Consider the following 19,771-nt stretch of genomic DNA (forward strand, 5'->3'; position numbering starts at 1 on the left):
TCTTCAAATGAAACATTTATAGACGCACGCCGGTCTGTTATTGCAGGGACATCAACCTAACATTTTCACGGCCCTAAAAACGTATTTTTGAACTGTCAATTTTTTTTTTGCCGAATCATCCATGAATAGCTCTTCAGAAGCAGACCATGTCGTTATTCAGCTCGAAGATCTAATTGGTTGGTTTCTTTGATCCAGGTATTCAGAAACGGTATCTTTGTGCCAACTTTGGTGAACAAGGCATCACTGTTGGCTGCTGGGACACCTACAGACATGACATTGATTGTCAGTGGATCGATGTCACCGATGTGAAACCGGGAGACTATATTTTCCAGGTAACGTTTTAACTGAAGTGAACTAAAAGTAAAAACAGATTTGAGTTTTTTTACTAACATGACTTTCACACAGGTTGTGATCAATCCTAACTATGACATCGCTGAATCAGATTATACCAACAATGTCTTGAAGTGCAAATGCCGCTATGATGGATACAGGATATGGACGTACAACTGTCATACAGGTGAGTTGGTTAGAAAAATACTGTATTGATAGTCTGCCAGGACAGTTTATAAGACATTAGAAGTAGTGATGGGCGCTTCGTGAAGCCTTGAAACCTTTGTGAATCGTTTGTTTCAAACCAGTGATTGATGCAATTTCAGTCACAAGGATTTGTTACGTCACCACTGTTTTGAAATGCTTTGCCGTTAGAATACGATGATCACTGCAGTTTTCTCTTTGTGCATCTTAAGCCAAGCACTCCATAAAACAAGCCACACATATTACAAACTATTCATATTTATTGGTATTCAATTATTTTTTATTGCATTTTTATAGATAACACTTTCAATTGGTTTGTGTTTTATGCATGTTTGTTGCATTTAGTTTTGATTAGCAGGCGTCACCAGCGTTTGGCATTTTGAGAGCTTCAAAACAATGATTTATTTTGCAAAGCATTTTGTTCAATTGAGTAGAAGTTTCAAAAGTGAGTAATACCACCTCTACCCGTTTCTAGGTGGCTCGCGGAGTTCAGACATGGACGAATACCCTGGAATGAGCAACCAGTTGCACCTCAGATAGGAGACGGTGAGGAATGTCAAAGGCTCTCAGTGGCGGATGCTGCGGACTGTCACTCAAGACTATTCAAATATGACTGACCACTAGAGAGGCTCCAGCAATTCAAAAGGCAGTGACCGCCGCTCTGTTACCGACTTCTAAATACAGTCGTTAGGTTAAAGTATAGCTCATGTTTTCACGGTCCTCACTAAATCAAGCTTACTTTGTACAGAAACTATTTAAATTCTTTAAATGTACTGTACTCATTGCATTTGTTTGAATGCTAGTTTATTGTTGTAGTGGTTACAGACTCATGTTTTAATGTTCAAACCTGGATCTTCCTTAAACATTTCAATTGTTGCTGCATTACAACTTAAAGTATCACGAAGCTTGCAGTTTCATGAACCCAACCCCACTTGCGGCTGCCAGACTCTTTTGTGGTTAATTCATCAAGCATGTCAAGTAATTTATTGTGTTCAGTCAGGGATTATATATTTTGTCAACTGTTGTGTATGCAATGTGAAACTGTAAGAATTTGTTGCAAATTTGTGACACATCTACCCTCCGTTTTACGAGGGTACCTATGACCAGTTCAATGGTTTCCAGACATACAATGTGTTTATGACTGAACAACACATTTGGTCAAACCATTGCATTGTTTTCTATAATTAATAAAAGCAATTCATGTCTTATTTGTATTTCCAGTGATAAATGTGTGGAAACAAGATGTGACAAATCAAAACCGCAACAACAAACATTTAATCAAATGTACTAAGTTGAAATATCAAACAATTGTTTTTAAAAATCGTAGTGCAAAACCAAGACAAATGTAGCAGAGAAACTAAATAACTCAAGTAAAAACGAATTTATCTATTATGATATATGGCATTAATGCAATCATATTTTAACAAAACATTTCATGTGCCAATGATGTCTTTTAGACGCTATTTTAATCAGAATTTACACAAGCTAAACATGAAGTAACAGAAACAGCATGTACTTATGATCAGATTCTGTTAGATTCAGTTTTATAGCCCTTGGAGCCATGTTCAGGAAATCCAATAAAAATGCTTATTAATAACCAACCTCATCACATTCAACTTACCCTAAACAGTGACCGCTTTTCACAACTAAATGAGCAAAAGAGTCTACTGGCCATTAAAATAAATTACAAAAAAACATTTAAAGGGAAAAGGATATGTCTGAACTTGATGCTGAAAGCTAAAAGAATGCTTTACAGCATCTCTTCTCAGTCTGGATGGTGTTGTAGTTGATGCCAAGGACATTTGTCATTTGAACAAATAAAAAGACAGGAACTCAGGTAGACTTGTTCAGGTGGAGTCATTTCTTCAAGACTCCTCTCAGCCCAAGTGCTCTGGTCACCATCCTGCGAGCCACCTCTGTGTCTGTGCGCGGCCTTTCCTTCACTGGCTGAATGAACTCTGTATGGGCACACATCATACTTGTTAGTTATATTCTCATTTTAACAGTGACATGAGATTTGTATCTATTCATTAATTTAAAAATACATAGAATATACATTTGACTTTTTCTTTCTTTCTTGAATCTACAACGAGCTCATTTCATTTCCCAATTAAATTAATTTTTATGTTTGTACCATGAAAAATGTCAGGGTGATACAACTTTTGTAGTGCGCATCAAGGACGCATAGCACCCTTCTTTAAGTTTAAATGACAAATGGACTTGACTTAGACACACGCACACAGGGGCCACTAAGTGCTCAAGACCAAAAGTGAATGTGCCATTTGGGACAGGGCCTTTGTCTGCAAAGTTCATGTTAGAAACAGGAAATATGGGCAAGTGTATGAATTCAAGGGAGTTTGACAAGGGCAAAATTGTGATGGCTAGATGACTGGATCAGAGCATCTCCAAAACTGCCGCTCTTGGGGTGTTCCCGGTCTGCAGTGGTCAGTATCTATCAAAAGCGGTCCAAGGAATGAACAGTGGAGAACCGGCGACAGGGTCATTGGCGGCCAAGGCTCATTGATGCACGTGGGGAGCAAAGGACTGCCCATGTGGTCTGATCAAACAGATAAGCTTCTGTAGCTCAAATTGCTCAAATCAAATCAGAATATTGATTTCTGAATGATCACATGACATTGAATAATCAGCTTTGACATCACAGAGATAAGTTACATTTTAACATATACTAGATATAAATAGAAGGGGAAAAAACTTAATTTCACAACATTAACGTTGTATTTTTGATTAAATAAATACTGTTTTGATGAGCATAAGATAGTTCTTTCAAAACAAACTTTTGAAAAAATGTACATTTTACTCTACATCTGAAAGTTCTCATTTCATTAAAAGGTACAAACATTTTTATTTTATTTTTTACAAACATAGGAAACTAAGTTACAAAGAGTACAATTTTACACACTTGGTGTTGATGTTTTGAACCAAGTTTTTCTTGTTCATGGACACACAAATGTCTTCTAATATAATATAATATAATAATCAAGACTTATCCTTCATACCTGCTCGTCGGGCTGCTTTCCACTTTGCTTTCTGGCTCCCCTCTAGCAGCGAGCGGGTCTTCAGTATTGGATGCTTGAGAGAGAGTGCTTGTGTAGCTGAAAAAAAAAAAAACACGGGACCTTCAAACTATAGAGAAAAGATGATAATTCCTGATCCATGAATGAAAAAATACTGCCTAAGTAAACAATACCTGCCGACTGACTTGAAAATATCCCAAGAGCATGAGTGTTATCCACCCACTTGATCTTCATCCCCTCTTTACTGGAAACAGAAGCAGACCAGCGTCACATTTATGGATTTGTATCATTATTATTTCACTCACATTATAAGGGTGATGGATCACCTATATTCAGCAAAGGCATCAAGAAGGTCATCTGTTTTAAACAAGGAAGGAAAGTTGTAGATCTCAATGACGTGGCCGAACTCTTCGGGGTCAAGCCAGATGTTTGAATAGGCGGGGAAATCATTGCAGGTGTTCAGTATGGTGATGTCCCTACATTTGAGTTTGGCTTTGATCTGAACAAGACAGAACAAATGACAAAATGTGTGTGAACAAATAGAATAAAGATGATGGTAATTACGGTAAGAGATGCATTGGGTCTCATTTCTCAAACATGGGTACGCAAAAATTTGTGCATGAAATCTGAAAGGTAACAAATTTCATACTGATATTAATTCTAAATTTTCAGGGGGGAAAATGCAGGAACTGAATCCATGTTCACACAAAAATCACATACTCTGGGTGACTGTGTTAAAGCCACAATATGTAATTTTTCACTGCTAGAAGTCGCTTATTCAAAACAAAAGCATAACTTGACTTTTATTCTACCGCAGACGAGCACTTCCGCTTCTTCCGGTAATGCAGCACATTTTTTTATCATATTACATACATTTGAGTGTGTTGAAAGTTACGGTATAATGCTACTCTATGCGTTTGCTCAGTGGCTACTGGGAGACACTTGTTGCACAAAATTTCTAATTTCTCTGGATTTAAACATTCTTGGAAACATTTGGGATAATATAAGCACACAAGTCAACAACATATACAACACTGCTCTTAGTGCTCTAGTATAGTGTTGTCACGATACCAAATTTTTGACTTCGATAAGATACTAAATCGATACCACGGTAAAAAAAAAAAAACAGATAATATGACAACAGAACTTATTATTCATTGATTTATTTTTTTTACTAAAAATTCACTTAGTCAGCATGTTCCTGCCCTGGTTTTTGACCATTCCCTAGTCTTATTGCTATAATAACTGCATGCCAGTGAGAAGATCTTTACAGAGATCACATTATCAATCATGTTATCATTCCTTTCACTTCTCAACAGGTTGGGATGATCAAAATCTTATTTTATGATACGAGTAATTTAATATTTTTTAAATGTAATCTTATAATTATAATATAGATTTTGAATTGTATCTGTTTTTAAAAATAAGCAAAAAAATGCAAATTACAAACAATATGACAAAAACAGTGCTTTCTGTCAGCTTCATTAGGTCTATTTAACAGTAGCAAGTCAAGAAAGAAATTAAATAATCAAATATAAAACTGCTCACTTAGTCTCCACTCTATACTTTAACTATACACTGATTCTTAATAAATATACATTTAGTTATTTAGCCAAGCATGTGGTGGTTTTCTATTTTTCATTGTTTGCTTAACATTGATCATACAGAATCTGAGGTCTGGCTTAAAGGTGCACTATGTAGTATTTTTGCAGTAAAATATCCAAAAACCACTAGGCCGGTGTTATATATTTTGTTCAGTTGAGTACTTACAATATCCCAAATGTTTCCAACTATTTGTAAATTGTGAGAAAATTGCTATTTTAACTAAGGACCGGGACGTTTCAGCATAGCGTTTGAGCGAGTCGCCTGTCAATCGCGTCATATTTGCGCTACCCTCAGTTTTATTCTGCAGAAGCGCTTTTCTCTTAACAGTGTGAACATGTCACAGCAGCGCCGAGCGAACACACAGAGTAACGTCATTACATCATTTTAAACACACTTAAATGTATCTAATATGATAAACAGATCTGCTGGCTTTACCTTGTACTCATGACCGGAAAAAGCGGAAGTGCACGCCCCGGCGACTGTGTCCCATCCCATTATAATAAAAGTCCCGGTACTTGCGACGCGAGCCATGTTTGTATAACAATCACTCCAGCGGCCGTGCTCAGCTCCACATCACTCTGTCCTGCTCTGTTTTGTGGACGGAAAGTTGCATAGTGCACCTTTAAGACCTGCACTGATCTTATTACCTCAGCTGTAGGCTACACGTTCACTAAAGACATATCCGACTTTGTTTATCTGAATACTCGCCAGACCGTGCATTTTTACATATGTTTGACCATTCAAACCCAAATAAAAATCTGCGAAAGAACTGAATGGCGATCGCATGTTTGTTGTCTGAAAGGCATGTGCGCGCGCTTCAGGTCAGACTCCGGCAGCGCGAGCACGTCCCGCGCCAAGCTTTTTCTCCTCATGCGCGCACATTTCTGTTGCTTTCTCTGTCATGTGCTGCACGTATATATATTTAACTCTTCTACTACTTCCAATGTTTAGTGAACAGTGGAAGCAGAGCTCTGCACACACATCCTGACACCTGCCGTCACACATCCACGCACATTAAGAAAGACAGCTCATATTAGCGCTGTTTTCCTTAAAGGAACACTCCACTTTTTTTTGAAAATAGGCTCATTTTCCAAGTGCCTTAGGGTTAAAGAGTTGAGTTTTACCATTTTTGAATCCATTCAGCCGATCTCTGTATCTGGTGGTAGCACTTTTATCATAGCTTAGCAAACATCGTTGAATCGGATTAGACCATTAACATCACGCTCAAAAATGACCAAAGACTTTATTTTTTCAAGGGTAATATTTGTCCTATTTAAAACTTGACTCTTCTGTAGTTACATCATGTAATCTAAAGGGCCTTTCACACCGGACGAGTAACGAAAAAGCGAAACGAATATATATCAGCCGCAACACGAATTTGCAATGTTTCAGAGCTCCAACAGTCCAAAACATTCACAGCGACCGCTGAGAAAACACAACACTTCATTATTCAGTGAAGACGAGCTTTTCATTTTATTTAAAAGACCGAAAAGAAGGTTTTGGGTGCAGCCAGTCTTAAATAACAGTCTAAAGGGGAGTATGCTAACCTCTACAGGACCTAAAGCTTTATCATGGCCGGTTCTGATCTTACTTTAGAAAGTCTGTCGGACAATTTGAGGAGCAGAGACAGAAACGTTAGCATCGCATCTGACGAGACTAACACATTTCAGGAACCAATCGATCCGGAGCAGATGTTTCCAGTTCAGTCACAATATAAACATTTCAGTGCCACAGACGTACTGATGGACACGTTCACTTTCCATAATCACAGACACAAGGCTTGGGGGAATAATCAACAATTTATAAAAGGTTATAATTTATTGCTGTCTGTAGCATACAATGGGCAAACCCAGCTGCAGCTGTACAGCTTACAGTTGTAATCTAATGAGAAACACCCAGCCTGGCAAAGGCTAGTGTTGACTGAATAGCTTGTGACATCAACTGAATGTTTCGTCACCTTTGTTTCTTTTTATGTGATTGGTTAAAGCCGTTTTTGTCGCTGCCAGAGTAAAAAGCATTACTTTTGCACTGCTTTAGCACATTCGCGTTCGTTGTGGAAGCGCTCATTCATTACACACACAGCTGATCAAAAAAATAAAACCATCGCGCAAATTATTTGCACATAAAAATCGCATTGTGTGAAAGGGCCTTTAGACCAACAGAAAATGAAAAGTTTAGATTTTTTGACCGATATGGATAGGAACTATTCTCTCATTCCTGCGTAATAATCAGGGAATTTTCCTGCAGTACCATGGGTGAAGCGGCGCAGTGATATTACGCAGAAAATAGTTCCTAGCTAAATCGGTATAAAAAAAAGTTTGCAACCTTTAATTTTCCGTTAGTCTTAGCACGCAATGTAACTACAGAAGAGTCAAGTTTTAAATAGAAAAAATATTGAACGTGTTTAGTCATTTTTTTAAGCGCAATGCTAATGGTCTAATCCGATTCAATGATGTATGCTAAGCTATGCTAAAAGTGCTTTCGCCAGATACAGAGATCGGCTAAACAGATTCAAAAACGGTAAAACTCAACTCTTTAACTCTAAGAGACTTGGAAAATAAGCCTAATTTAAAAAAAAAGTGGAGTGTTCCTTTAAAGTACCAGTACTAATAAAAGTCCATATCGTACCGTTTGTAATAGCAGGGTATCGCAATACTTTTCTAGTACCGGTATATCGTGCGACACTAGTGTTTTTTGGATATTTTAACCCGAAACTCTTACATATTGTGCCTTTAAACATGAACAATCCAAGCAATTATTAAAGTATGAGATTCATTGCAAGTTACAATACCTCAGAGAGCAAACTTTCATCAAAGCCCTGCTGCTGGAGTGTCGCATCAGTGGGAAGGACCATGTTGTTGGCACAATTTTCATCTGCTTTGTCCTCTAATGTTAAAGACATGAAGAAAGACACAGTCTGATCCCAGGCTGGAGGCCACGGGAAAGGCCTGGACCTTGAAAGCTGCACATACTCCTGATCGGCCGGTGATTGGACAGTGCTGTCATCTTCTGTCTTCTGATCGGATAAAACGTCAGACGATTCCTTGAGATTCGGTTGTTCCAGATCTACCGTATGCCTCCTAGGGCGTGGAACGTAAACTGCCTTGTCTGGCCGTCTGTCTCTCCGTCTGTTGCCTTTGTCCTCCATTTCCCTGTCTCGACTGCGTGCTTGTTCATGGGAACTGCTCTTTGTACAGTCCTCTTCTGGCAATCTGTCAGATCCACCACAATGATGAGACACCAAATCTTTAAGAGTATGTCACTTGACATTAGGTCTGGCAGCTTTACCTGAGGTCGGAATAGCACACCACGACTCGGCGGGCGCAGCCCTCACCCACAGAGAAGGTGCAGAGGTCGGGGAGATTGGCAGTGGTTTGGTGAATCAAGAAACGAAGTCGGCTCGGAAAAGGCGGGAAGAGTAGAATGCTACAATTGGGAATCATTAAAAGATAATATGGCACATAGTCAAACCAAAAATTCAGACACCAGATATAGATTTTTACTAGTGGGTACAGGACACTTAAGTTAATTTATGTAAGTGAGGATAGCAAAAAGTTAACTGTGTGTGACATATACCCAAAAATTCTTAAAGCTACACTGTGTAACTTTTTTAGTTTATTCTTAGCTAAAATCACTTAGTTTTTTCAAAAAAATATGTGCTCATTAATGTATATTTACTTCTTTCAACTAATAATGTATTCTCGTAATTTTATAATATACCATTGAAAATACAAAAGTGTTGAGGGTTCGGATGGCGGTCGCCATGTTGCTCCTCCATCTTGAAAGTACATTTGCCAAAGAGGGACATACCCGTAAATTCAAGCTTCGCTTTTCGCGTTTTTACACTCGATGGCACTGTGTCGAATGTGAAGAGGAGGATTGCTTGAGGCTGCTATATGATGATGGAGGATCACTCTTAAGCCCCTTTCACACTGCACGTCGGACCTGCAATATTTCCCGTTATTTCTGTGTAAAAGCAACCACGTCCCCGAATTGATTACCGAATTCGACTCGGGTCGGGGACCTAGTAACATTGCGGGATATGTATCAGAGTCGCCAAGAAAGCGGAAAAGAGAATTAAGACGGCAACGCAACGGGCAAATCAACAAGACAAAAGTAAATATTGGAGTGGCCTTTCCAAGATGGAAAGAGCTCATGAGGAGCAACGATTTTAAAAAGAACGCCGACGTTTCCTGCTTTCTTCTCGACAGGTAATATTAATTCAGCCTATTTGTGTATATTGGAAGTTTTATTGCTGCTTGGCTAATTATATCATGGTGTGCTGTGCATAACACTAGAAGGACGTCTAGTTTTCCTCGCGTCAATGATGAAAAAGTATTGTTTACCTTATAACATAAATCCGTGTTCTATGACGGATAACATGAGATTAATATTTTAATTGCATTATAATTTGTTTGCCTTACGCTAGTGGTGTTGTACAATATACAGAATAATGATAGCACTGATAAAAGTTACTTTACTAAGAGCTTGCATTCGTCTGGGAACCTGATAGCTGATGTTAGCAATGAACTGGTTAAAAATAACGAAAACGTAAAACTATTATTCATTTTACATAGATTAATTTGATCATAGATCATTTGGTAAATTAAATAACTGCAAATTATAATAGTTTTCAAAAATTACCTCATCACTTGAGTTGAAGCAACACGAACGAGGTCGAACTGAAAGCCATGACTAAATCGGCCACCGTAGGAGTTGAAACGAAATCGAAATTGAGAGGAGCAGAAACTATTATTCACTGGATGGTCATATACCTTTTCACCGCTAGATGGGAGAAAATATCACACAGTGTAGCTTTAATACCAGTAAAATTTATAAAAATGTAGGACACTTTGACATGACCATGTTTTGCTTAAAGGTGCACTATGCAGCTTTCCGTCCACTGGAGGGCGCCTATTCAAAACAAATGCGTAGTTTGATGATGCAAAGTGTGAGCGCAGCATCTTGGGAGATGTGGTCTTCTCATCAAAGCCGGTGGAAAATAGGACTCAGGCAGAAATGCAGGTTATTAACATTACTGTAGTGTAGAGCAGAGCAGGACCGAGTGTTATGGACCTGAGTACAGCTGCTGGAGCGATTGTTAAACAAATACCCGCCTCTCGAATACCGGGAAGCTTGCACTGATCCGCTCTTCCGGTTATGATTTTGAGGTAATGGAGCTCTGTTTATCATATTAGATACATTTAAGTGTGTTTAAAACGATGTTACGACGTTACTCCGTGCGTTCACTTGTTCACACAGCTAAGAGTAAAGCGCTCCTGCCACATAAAAGCCGAAACCGAGGGTAGCGCAGATATGACGCAATTGACAGGCGACTCCTTCAAATGCAATGCTGAAACGTCCCTGTCCTTAGTTAAAATAGCAATTTTCTTACAAGTTACAAATAGTTGGAAACATCTGGGATATTGTAAGAACTCAACTGAACAAAATATATAACACCGGCCTAGTGGTTTTTGGATATTTTACTGCAAAAATACTACATAGTGCACCTTTAAGTGTTTTTTTCTTCAATTGCTAATGTGACCTTTTACACCACAGACTGAACAAAATGAAGCATTGCTAGGTGATTGCTTGACCTAAATTGGCATTATCTAAATGTGTACTTAAATTAAACAGCTGACTGCTGATTGGTTGATTGTAATCCATTACATAGCTTTCTATCAAAGGTCTGACATTATCAAGATGAATTTGTTCTGACACAATTTAAGAGTTCTTGTTGTATTTTATTAACATTTTCTAAATTATAGCAAATACACTCTGATAATGTGAGAAAATGTTGAAGGTGTCTGAATAAATACATTTTAAATATATATAACAATGCAAGGGAAAGTATACAGTAGAATCTATAGCTTTAAAGCAATGACCTTGATGAATTATGGATCAATCTAGTTTTCTCTTTGAAAAATGTGTTCTGTTCTAATGATGATTGATATTAAGAAAAAAAATATTTCTTTTGTTCATTTTTAAAAAACTGCATAAATCAGGAAAACTATCTGAATCTCAATATCTAAATGTTTGAACTTAAGTAAATGTAACATTTTAGAAAAGTTTGAAGTAAAGTAAAATAAATTCTGCCAAACTTTTTATAAAACACCACTTTTGAAGCAAAGATTGCATATTGTTACGTAGAGTTAAGTCTGATGTTTGAGGGGTCACTTACTTTCAGTTTATTTAACATTTTTACTTAAATGTGTCCTACGGTGTGACAGAAAAAAGGAGCAAATTAAGAATGCAAGGGTGTCGCACCTAAGGACTACAACAATAAACACTTTTATAGTGGTTCCAAAAAAAATAATTCAATATTATAAAAAAGTAACCTAGACAAAATCTTACCATGTGCACGTCCTGGGCGTCAGTAATAATGTGATCCTTAATGGGGTCCTTCAACTAATTAAGCTTGTCAGTGGCATTGCCTGATTTAAAATCAGGATATGGTGTCATACCACAGGACATGGTTTTCACTGACAAAATGTATCAATTTCCTGTGCTTTTTAGAAGTATATGGATGATTGTCATTTACTAAAATAGGCACTTTTTAAAATAATGCCTGAGGTATTTATTAACATTTGCTTTTCTTTATAATTTATAAAAGTTGTAATTTATTAAATTGAGACAATTTTGAGAAATGACACAAAAATTTACAACAAAAAGATTAAAAGGATTTTAAAATAAAAGATTTTCAAAAAAGACATCATGATCCAACACTGATAAATAGATTTGCGCAAGAAACAGGTTGAACAGGCAAAGATTGTAAGATGTTAAAACAAAAATTCAACCATTTAGTGCATTTTAACAAAGACAAAACTAGTTATATATATAAAATTTCTTTCTTGTGTGATAGTGAAAATGCCATCAACGGATCAACCCATATCCTACGGAAATAATTGTAGTAATCAACTTTGCATGTGTGGGTTAACACCCCAGCACCCTGATAAAATGACTAACGCAGCTTTCCTAATAATGTTCGTGAATATTAGTGTTCCCATCCTAAGATGTGTGATGATGAAGTTACCTTTTCAGCTCATTTTTCTGTTGAAAAACGTCCAGCTCCTCACGGACTGTATGGATAAATGCAGTCTCTTGTTTGGGGAGGTAACAGCCACTGGCGAAAGGAAGAGCCAGGATGCTGGAGGACGATATTTATCCACAGAGACTTGCTTTGCTTTCAGCCCTAATTTCATTACATACTAAAAGAGCGGATCAATAACTTAACGTTACAGGTCAAGCATCATGTACACAAAATAACACTACAGAAGTCGATTGTGTTCGTTAAGTAAAATAAAAAGATTAATTTACCTAACGTTACAAACTAAATTTAAGGCACTTTAATGTTATTTTACTGTTTACTGGCTCTTGCGTCAAATACAAAATAGTATATTAGGGAAAGTGTATGACATTAAACATCGGCTCGTGAATCTAACCGCGCATTTAAACATTAGCAACTAGCTTAGCACACCATTCACTAACATTACACGTGTTAAGACGAAACTGGTTTACACAAATAAACGTATGCCATTCTTTAAAAAGACCTTCAAACACAATTAAATCCCAGTTAAAAACGACATCCCAAGCACGCCGCAAACACCCTAAAACACTGAATTTTACTGACACCTCTGACGTCATTAAGAGTTTCGATGTAAAGCTTTTCGAACCCTCTAGCGGTCAGGGGTGCAATAACAACAGTTATTCTAGTCGCTGAAATATTTCAGTATTTACTACATAATGTATCCATTATTTTGAAGAAAATTACAACACAGACGTGGTGACTGACGTGAGGGCGGGACTCACACAACAGTGGCAAACCATAAACATACAATCGATTCCTTGAATAGAAAATCAAGTCCCACCTAACAGTTTATTTGAATGCTAACTAAGATGGAATGTTAAAATTGCAGACATTTGTTCAAGAAAACACTATTTATTGTACGATACATAGTTTAAATAAGTGTCAAAAGATTTCCAAAAAAGACATTATGATACAACACCGATAAAAAGATTTGCGCGAGAAATAGGTTGAACTGACAGAAGTCTGAAATACAAGCTGGATATGCAATATTAAATGCAAGCCATGCCTTTTAAGGATTTTATGGCAGTTGTGTGTAAAAAGGATTATATGACCCAAGTACAGTAGTTCATTGGTAAATATAGTAAAATGTAGTGTTAAAAAAAGAAAACAAAATTATTTGTATGTAGAGGGGAATGGAACAATATAAAGTAACTAAACAGATTATTACTTAAAATCAATAAATACAACAAATTGTCATTATCTGTCTCAAATTTCCATACACACATAACCAAAGTGATGGCGTGAATGTATTGACAGGTTTAAGAAGTACATATTTGAGCAGATTTCTCGAACAGATTTTTACTATGAGAACGCTGAGTCACAAAACGATCCTAATAATCAAGATGCAGCTGCATTGACAGAACATTGTGCACTTAATATATACTTCCCATTCCAGACGAGTATATACAGAAAACAAGAGACAGGAACGCAATGAAGAGAAATCGAATGCTGCAATATAAAATTACATGGCACAACATAGATTTAAAATAACTAAAGCCGCTAACTGAGGGAAAGCTGAAATGGAGAGTTTAAGATACATTATATAAACCACTCTCTCCCTCTGTCAATATTAATGAATCAATGGTTTGAAAATAAATGTATACTATCTACATTTAAAGCAATAGGGTTGCGATATCATGAGATGGAGTAGCAGGTTCTGAGTCCAGCAGGCCAATAAACACGTTCCAAACATGATCCTGCAAGAAGAAATAAAAGATTGCATTATTTCAAGATTAACTAATTTAATGTAGCTATCAACCAATGTACTTTGAAAAATTTGGACATCATATAGAAGAGTCCAAAATAGAAGTCTTAGTTCAGGTCAAAAAGGCACTTACCTTTGGTGTGTTTTATCTCGAACCGATACTTCTATCCTCAAAAATAGTGATCTCCACCTTAAAAAAACTCAAGTTGAGGAAATAAAGTGCTGTAAAATTCTCAAAGTACTTTTTACAGACATGAAAGTTGACCGCTCACCTACAAGAAAATCTATGAAATACTCAATTTTAGCAAAGACTAGGGATATCAATATCAAGTACAATTTGTATGAAACGTGACCATGGTGAAAAAAAGCTTCTCATTACTTTTCCTTGAACAAGACATCTTTATCTGATGTCTTGAGAAAAACTACTGTTTTTAAAACTACAAACATTTTTTTTTTTATTATTATTTATTCAGTAGCAATAATGGTCACATGATCTTTCAGAAATCATTCTATGATGCTGATTTACTGCTTAAGACATTTCTTATTATCAATATTGAAAACAGTTCCCATTTAATATTTTTTTAGACACCATGACAATTTTCAAGATACTTGGATGAATGTCTTTGCACTCACTTTTGATCAAATGAATCCATCCTTGCCAAATAAAAGCATTTATTTATTTGAAAATAAATCTTTTGAACGGTAGAGCAAGTTCCTAAATAGTAAATGTTACCAGAATACAACAGCAGTTGTTTCAGGTCAGGAAACACCCATTTCATGATGGGACAAAGTATTTTTTCTGTATTTTCCCACATATTTTTTTTAGGTAGGCAAGGATACAACCCTGAGTCCCCTCTCTATGGGGTCAGTCAGGAGAAGCCCAAGAGGAGCGAAGATCTTCTCATTCTGCTCCTGGATGTACTTGGCTATCTTTTTCAGCACCTGAACAAATTAACACATTGTTGAAATCCATATTGACAAGGTCATATTGATGATACCTACAGCCTCATAACTCACTTTCTCATAGTGGGTCTCCATGCAGAGAAAGATTGTATATGCAGTGAGGCAGGCCAAACAGCCCTCCAGATATGACCTGCCGCCCAGCTTCTCCGCCTCTGCATAGAGATTATTCAGGGTCTGCATGGTCTCCTCAAACTGCTGCTTGTCAATCTGTGACAACAAAACAATTATCAGTATTCATACTCTGTGAGAGGTATGAACTATAGCTGCATTACTAATCAGTTAAAGATTGCGATCTTGATTCAACCACCCACACAATCTTATTCCTAAAATGTCAGCAATTCACCCGAGTCTATTAAACCTTTCACAAGTACCCAGAGAGCAGTTATCATGAATAGGCATGAAAGAGCATACAGTCTTTTTAACCAGTCTCATTATATCTGTCTTACTCATTATCACAGAAGTACTGGGATAAAAGTTTCGATATAAACACTGATGTCTACGGTAGTGATCATAAGAGAGTAAATCAAATTCAAGAGAAAGTGAAAAGTAAAGTAAATCCAATTTAATAGAGTTAAAGTAATTTGACACTTCAAATACATTTTTTACCAATTACATTGTTACACCAATACTTAAAGCCACAATATGTAATTTTTTGCAGCTTATTCAAAACAAAGGCACAGCTTGTTGACGCCTTGATTTTGTGGAGCTTTAATTATGCCGCAGACGACCACTTGCGCTTCTTCCGGATAACTGTCAATGTGCAAAGCAGCAGGATGTGGCTGGAGCTAAGGTGACGTGATGACTAACAGACAGCAGACAAATGGCTATCGACCTGTCACTCAAAGTTGCCACGCCCATAATTATGCAGCATCTTAAGGCTTATATAATGTAAACAAACTAGTTATAAAAAAAAAAATCCACCCCCCAATATTAATGCGCATATTAAAAAAAAACACTCAATCGACGGGATACATTTATTAGCCAATAAGAAGACAAGCTAGTAAACTCCGATGGAAGCCTATTTAATAAAATCCCTCGACACACATAAAAACAGACTGCCTCATTATTGGATGTGATAGTTCGGTTATCTAGACTCATGGAATAATTTCATTGCACAGCATCTCAAATGTTGGTTTGGTTATTCTGAAATGCCTGGGCCAAAGACTGTCATCAAAATTATTTGGTATAAAGACAGAAACAGAAAGGGGGTGATGTATATTATATATTTTCATAACACAGACTTTACGAAAAGAAAAGGACTGAAATATGTCTATAAACACTCTTCCAGCCAAGTGTGAAGTCATTATACACTAATAAATGTTTTGAGACAAATTGTGTCATTTAATGGAAAACTATGTGAATGACACAGCAGGATTATTGAACAACTCTACGCAATTCCCTTTTATCTTAATAGAGATTGGCAAGACATGTGACAAACTGGGCAGCAACGTCATAAGAACGTAAAGAATTATGGGTATGTTTGGCCAGTTTACATTGCCTGACATAGCAGGCTAGTGTTCTGCCATGAAAATAATAAAACATTAGAGAGAAAAACAGAATATAATCATAAAAAAGAAAACAGCTACTAATACAAACAAAACAAATCTGGTTAACTAGAAGAGCATAATTTAATTTGTTTGTTAAATGAGAGGCGATGTGGTGCTCGTTGCCGCTGATATCAGTGGCACGGATTTCTCGTGCATTACTGCAGTCTTCACACAGACGAGCACTTTAATCTATCGCTTAACGCCGTCATGGAGATTTTCTATTTGTTCTGGTGAAATCAGGAAACATAACTCACAAAAATTGTCCTTGCTCGACGTACAACGTGATATTTGTTTTTTATGAGAGAAAGAAACGAGGGCAGATTAGAAACGAGAAATTCTGACAATCTTAACAAAGGACTATTAGGACAAGCAGTTTGCAACTATGCCTTTATTCACGTGAAAAATCTGGGTACTACTATATTGTGTTTAGATGCACGAATTAAACATCAGATCTATATCAATAAAATGTATCCAACCCCATTAAATGTACAATGTTGTCAATGCCATCTTTTGGACATTCATCTTATTGCGTTGGTTTTCTTTTCTTGTCCTCAAACACTCTAATCTGTTTATTTTTAAGTTACACTTAGATGAAAAAAGAAAATCAATTGTTCTATTGGTTGTATTACTTTATTACGAAGGTTATCTTGGGCCTCCTTACTGCTGCTATCCATCGCCTTTTTTGTCAACTCGGAAATATGGCTTAGTTTTAATATTATTTTTCAATGCTGGAAAACAATAAAATGATATCCCGTTCTTAAGCGTTATGCCACTTCTATTGTGAGACTGACTATTGCAGTTTATAACACAGCAGGTAGACGGCATCTTGAACACTGCATTCTTCCTCCATGTAAATAAGAAGTCTGGCACCTGTTTGTGCCGCGGTTTCCCAAAATGCTTTGCGTTTACCACTGTGAATACGTCATTGTGACGACACATTAGCGATCTCTATTGTCCGTTTGGCAACTATTGTTAATAATCTCTTAATATTCAATGTTAACATATGAATAATGTTCCACGCCGCCACTCGTCAAAATAAATAAATCTTTCAAAAGGTGGTGAATTGGAAGTAGCAATCTAAATTTTGGGGTGGTCAGTCAGACATCTCTCTGTTTCCACCACTGCTACACACCCTGCTCTCCAGCTCTGCCGGGAACTTAGTCTGAAACTTGCAGATGGTGCCAGAGGTGTAGTCTCTCTGCACGAAAACCTTGGAGGCGACGGCCGCTTGCCGCAGGTCCTGCAAGCTGTGCGTCTGGAGAGAAAACAAGAGAGTGTATTATTATTAATAAAACATTTTAAGCAGCCAAAGCTGAACACTAATGGTTTCCTTTTTAAAATAATATGATTTATATTTTATAAATATTACCAAACATAGTTTAACTTCCTTTTTTTCACACTAGCAGCAAGACATCTTTATCTATAACATACTTTTTTTCAAAAACTGTTGAACGGTAGTGTATCTTAAGCTAACAAAGCCTGCATTTATCTGAATCAAAAATACATTAAAGGGCTAGTTCACCCAAAAATAATTCTGTCATCAAGTCATCTATTCACCCTCAAGTTTTTCCAAAATTGTATGAATTTATTTCTTCTGTTGAACACAAATTAAGATATTTTGAAGAATGTGGGTAACCAAACAGTTGATGGACCCCATTGACTTCCATATGGGGGAAAATACCATGGAAGTCAGTGTTCGCTGTTTAGTTACTGACATTCTTCGAAATATTGTCTTTTGTGTTCAGCAGAATAAATTCATACAGGTTTGGAACAACTTGAGGGTGAATAAATGATAGTTATATAATTTTTAGGTGAACTATCCCGTTAAACAGTAGTATTGTGACATTATTACAATCTCAGTTTTTTATTAAAAAACATTTTTAAAATGTAATGTCAAAGCGAACCTTTAGCCTTACTTTAGTAGTACAATTCAGTGTCACATTATTATTCATTAATCGTTCTAATATGCTAATTTGGTGTTAAAAAATAACATGTATCATGATTACTATTATCAAAGTGGATCATTAAAAGCAGGAAATATCCGTACACAGAAACCTGACACAACGCCCTGACAGCACCATCTTCAAATATGTTCAAATAAAACGACTTAAATCTGATGAAAACATGAAGTTCGCTTTAAACTTGATAGCTAGTTTTATATTCACATGAGTATACTGACAGTGAAACTTAAATTTACTAAAGTTAATGATCGACGAAGTTCATTCTCTTTGACGACCACTAACGATAGAGAAGCGATAACGTATCTAATAATATTGTATTACAAAGGCACATATGTAATTATCCGAATAGGGTAACAAAACGTTTTGTTTAACGCGTTATTTTAAGCGTCAATCCTTATCACTGGACAAGATGAAATTGTAATAAAATTATGTTTTTATTCACATACCTCCGCCATGGTGGCTAATGATGCTCCTCTTCCTGTTGTTCCCCTTATCCTCCTCAAAACACAGTCCGGTAGGAACCTTTGGCTTTATTCATCAGTTCCGCTGCTACACCATGCGTTATGGTTATGGTTATGATTACACCCAGGAAACTAATGGCGATTTGAAATTCTAAATAAATGCCACCACCAGCCCACCGCCAATTTTATTTGAAACGTTTTCATTCAAATTTAGTCAACATAGGCTTGCACTTCTAATTTAAAATGAAATTGCAAACAGTAGGCTAGTGTTAAAATATAGAGAAAAAATACAAATAAAATAACCATGACTACAATAACCAAGAATAAATGGCTATTTGATTTAATTATTAAACACAACAGAATAAGTAGTCTGTGGTAAATTCAATTCAGTGTAAAGTACAGGAGAAGATGATAGACAATCTGACAATTGAAAAGAAAAAAGAAAAGGACATTTTGCAACAGATCAGAAATGAAGTGGCGGAAGCATGTGGCAGAAAAACAAACTCATCATTTTCCTATAATGTAAGCTCCTTTCAGAATATTGTCTTTGTAATTCCCAGATGGATTTAATTTTGCATGTCATTTAAATATAAAACAGATGTTATCTCATAACACAGTGTAGCCTAATGTCTTATGTTTGCCAGCATTAGGACAATATCGTCAGAACATTTAGAAGAGGAGGACATTGTGTTCCTGTGCAAAAAGGAAACATCCCAGTCCAGTTTAATAAAAGTGAATTTATGTTAATTCAGGATAATCTTCACTTTTATCACAGATGCATTTGTGATAAACCAGGAGGAAACTAACGCCTAAACCAGCAGTCTCCATCCGTTGTTTTACAAAGTCTTTATGATTGAGAATATACAAGGAGTC

At 36.5% G+C, this 19,771-nt stretch overlaps 3 protein-coding genes across 3 annotated transcripts in view; 1 reads left to right on the forward strand and 2 right to left on the reverse strand.

Moving 5' to 3' along the window:
- loxl2a (lysyl oxidase-like 2a) overlaps positions 1–1,742 on the forward strand; it is a 29,629-nt gene extending 27,887 nt beyond the window's left edge. Inside the window, exons 13-15 of the mRNA XM_067433253.1 lie at positions 196–332; positions 406–517; positions 1,010–1,742. Coding sequence (XP_067289354.1) covers positions 196–332; positions 406–517; positions 1,010–1,074 — 314 coding nt within the window. The 3' untranslated portion in view covers positions 1,075–1,742. The remainder of the gene's footprint in view (positions 1–195; positions 333–405; positions 518–1,009) is intronic.
- Positions 1,743–1,791: 49 nt separating this feature from the next.
- On the reverse strand, positions 1,792–12,820 carry r3hcc1 (R3H domain and coiled-coil containing 1). Its single transcript, XM_067433254.1, has 8 exons — positions 12,492–12,820; positions 12,208–12,382; positions 8,463–8,600; positions 7,966–8,386; positions 3,896–4,068; positions 3,743–3,813; positions 3,552–3,647; positions 1,792–2,492 (listed from the first exon to the last, which is right to left on the reverse strand). The coding sequence occupies exons 4-8, from the start codon at positions 8,320–8,322 to the stop codon at positions 2,392–2,394; spliced, it is 798 nt and encodes a 265-aa protein (XP_067289355.1). The 5' UTR covers positions 8,323–8,386; positions 8,463–8,600; positions 12,208–12,382; positions 12,492–12,820; the 3' UTR covers positions 1,792–2,391.
- A 273-nt stretch (positions 12,821–13,093) lies between these two features.
- Positions 13,094–18,997, reverse strand: golga7 (golgin A7). Its single transcript, XM_067432734.1, has 6 exons — positions 18,884–18,997; positions 17,609–17,731; positions 14,984–15,136; positions 14,807–14,908; positions 14,100–14,156; positions 13,094–13,958 (listed from the first exon to the last, which is right to left on the reverse strand). Exons 1-5 carry the CDS (start codon positions 18,890–18,892, stop codon positions 14,112–14,114), a joined length of 432 nt encoding a protein of 143 aa, XP_067288835.1. The 5' UTR covers positions 18,893–18,997; the 3' UTR covers positions 13,094–13,958; positions 14,100–14,111.
- Between the last annotated feature and the right edge of the window lie 774 nt (positions 18,998–19,771).

The sequence above is a fragment of the Pseudorasbora parva genome, chromosome 23 (assembly GCF_024679245.1).
Source record: "Pseudorasbora parva isolate DD20220531a chromosome 23, ASM2467924v1, whole genome shotgun sequence".
NCBI lineage: Eukaryota > Metazoa > Chordata > Actinopteri > Cypriniformes > Gobionidae > Pseudorasbora > Pseudorasbora parva.

Coding starts and splice junctions, on each gene's coding strand:
- golga7 (XM_067432734.1), bottom strand. Junction 14,909..14,983: donor TGGAGACCCACTATGAGAAA/GTGAGTTATGAG, acceptor TAATTTGTTCAG/GTGCTGAAAAAGATAGCCAA. Junction 14,157..14,806: donor TAGAGAGGGGACTCAGGGTT/GTATCCTTGCCT, acceptor AGTTTTTTTAAG/GTGGAGATCACTATTTTTGA.
- r3hcc1 (XM_067433254.1), bottom strand. CDS start 8,322: ATGGAGGACAAAGGCAACAGACGGAGAGACAGACGGCCAGACAAGGCA. Junction 4,069..7,965: donor ATGAAAGTTTGCTCTCTGAG/GTATTGTAACTT, acceptor TGTCTTGTTCAG/ATCAAAGCCAAACTCAAATG. Junction 2,493..3,551: donor GAAAGCAGCCCGACGAGCAG/GTATGAAGGATA, acceptor GTGCCCATACAG/AGTTCATTCAGCCAGTGAAG.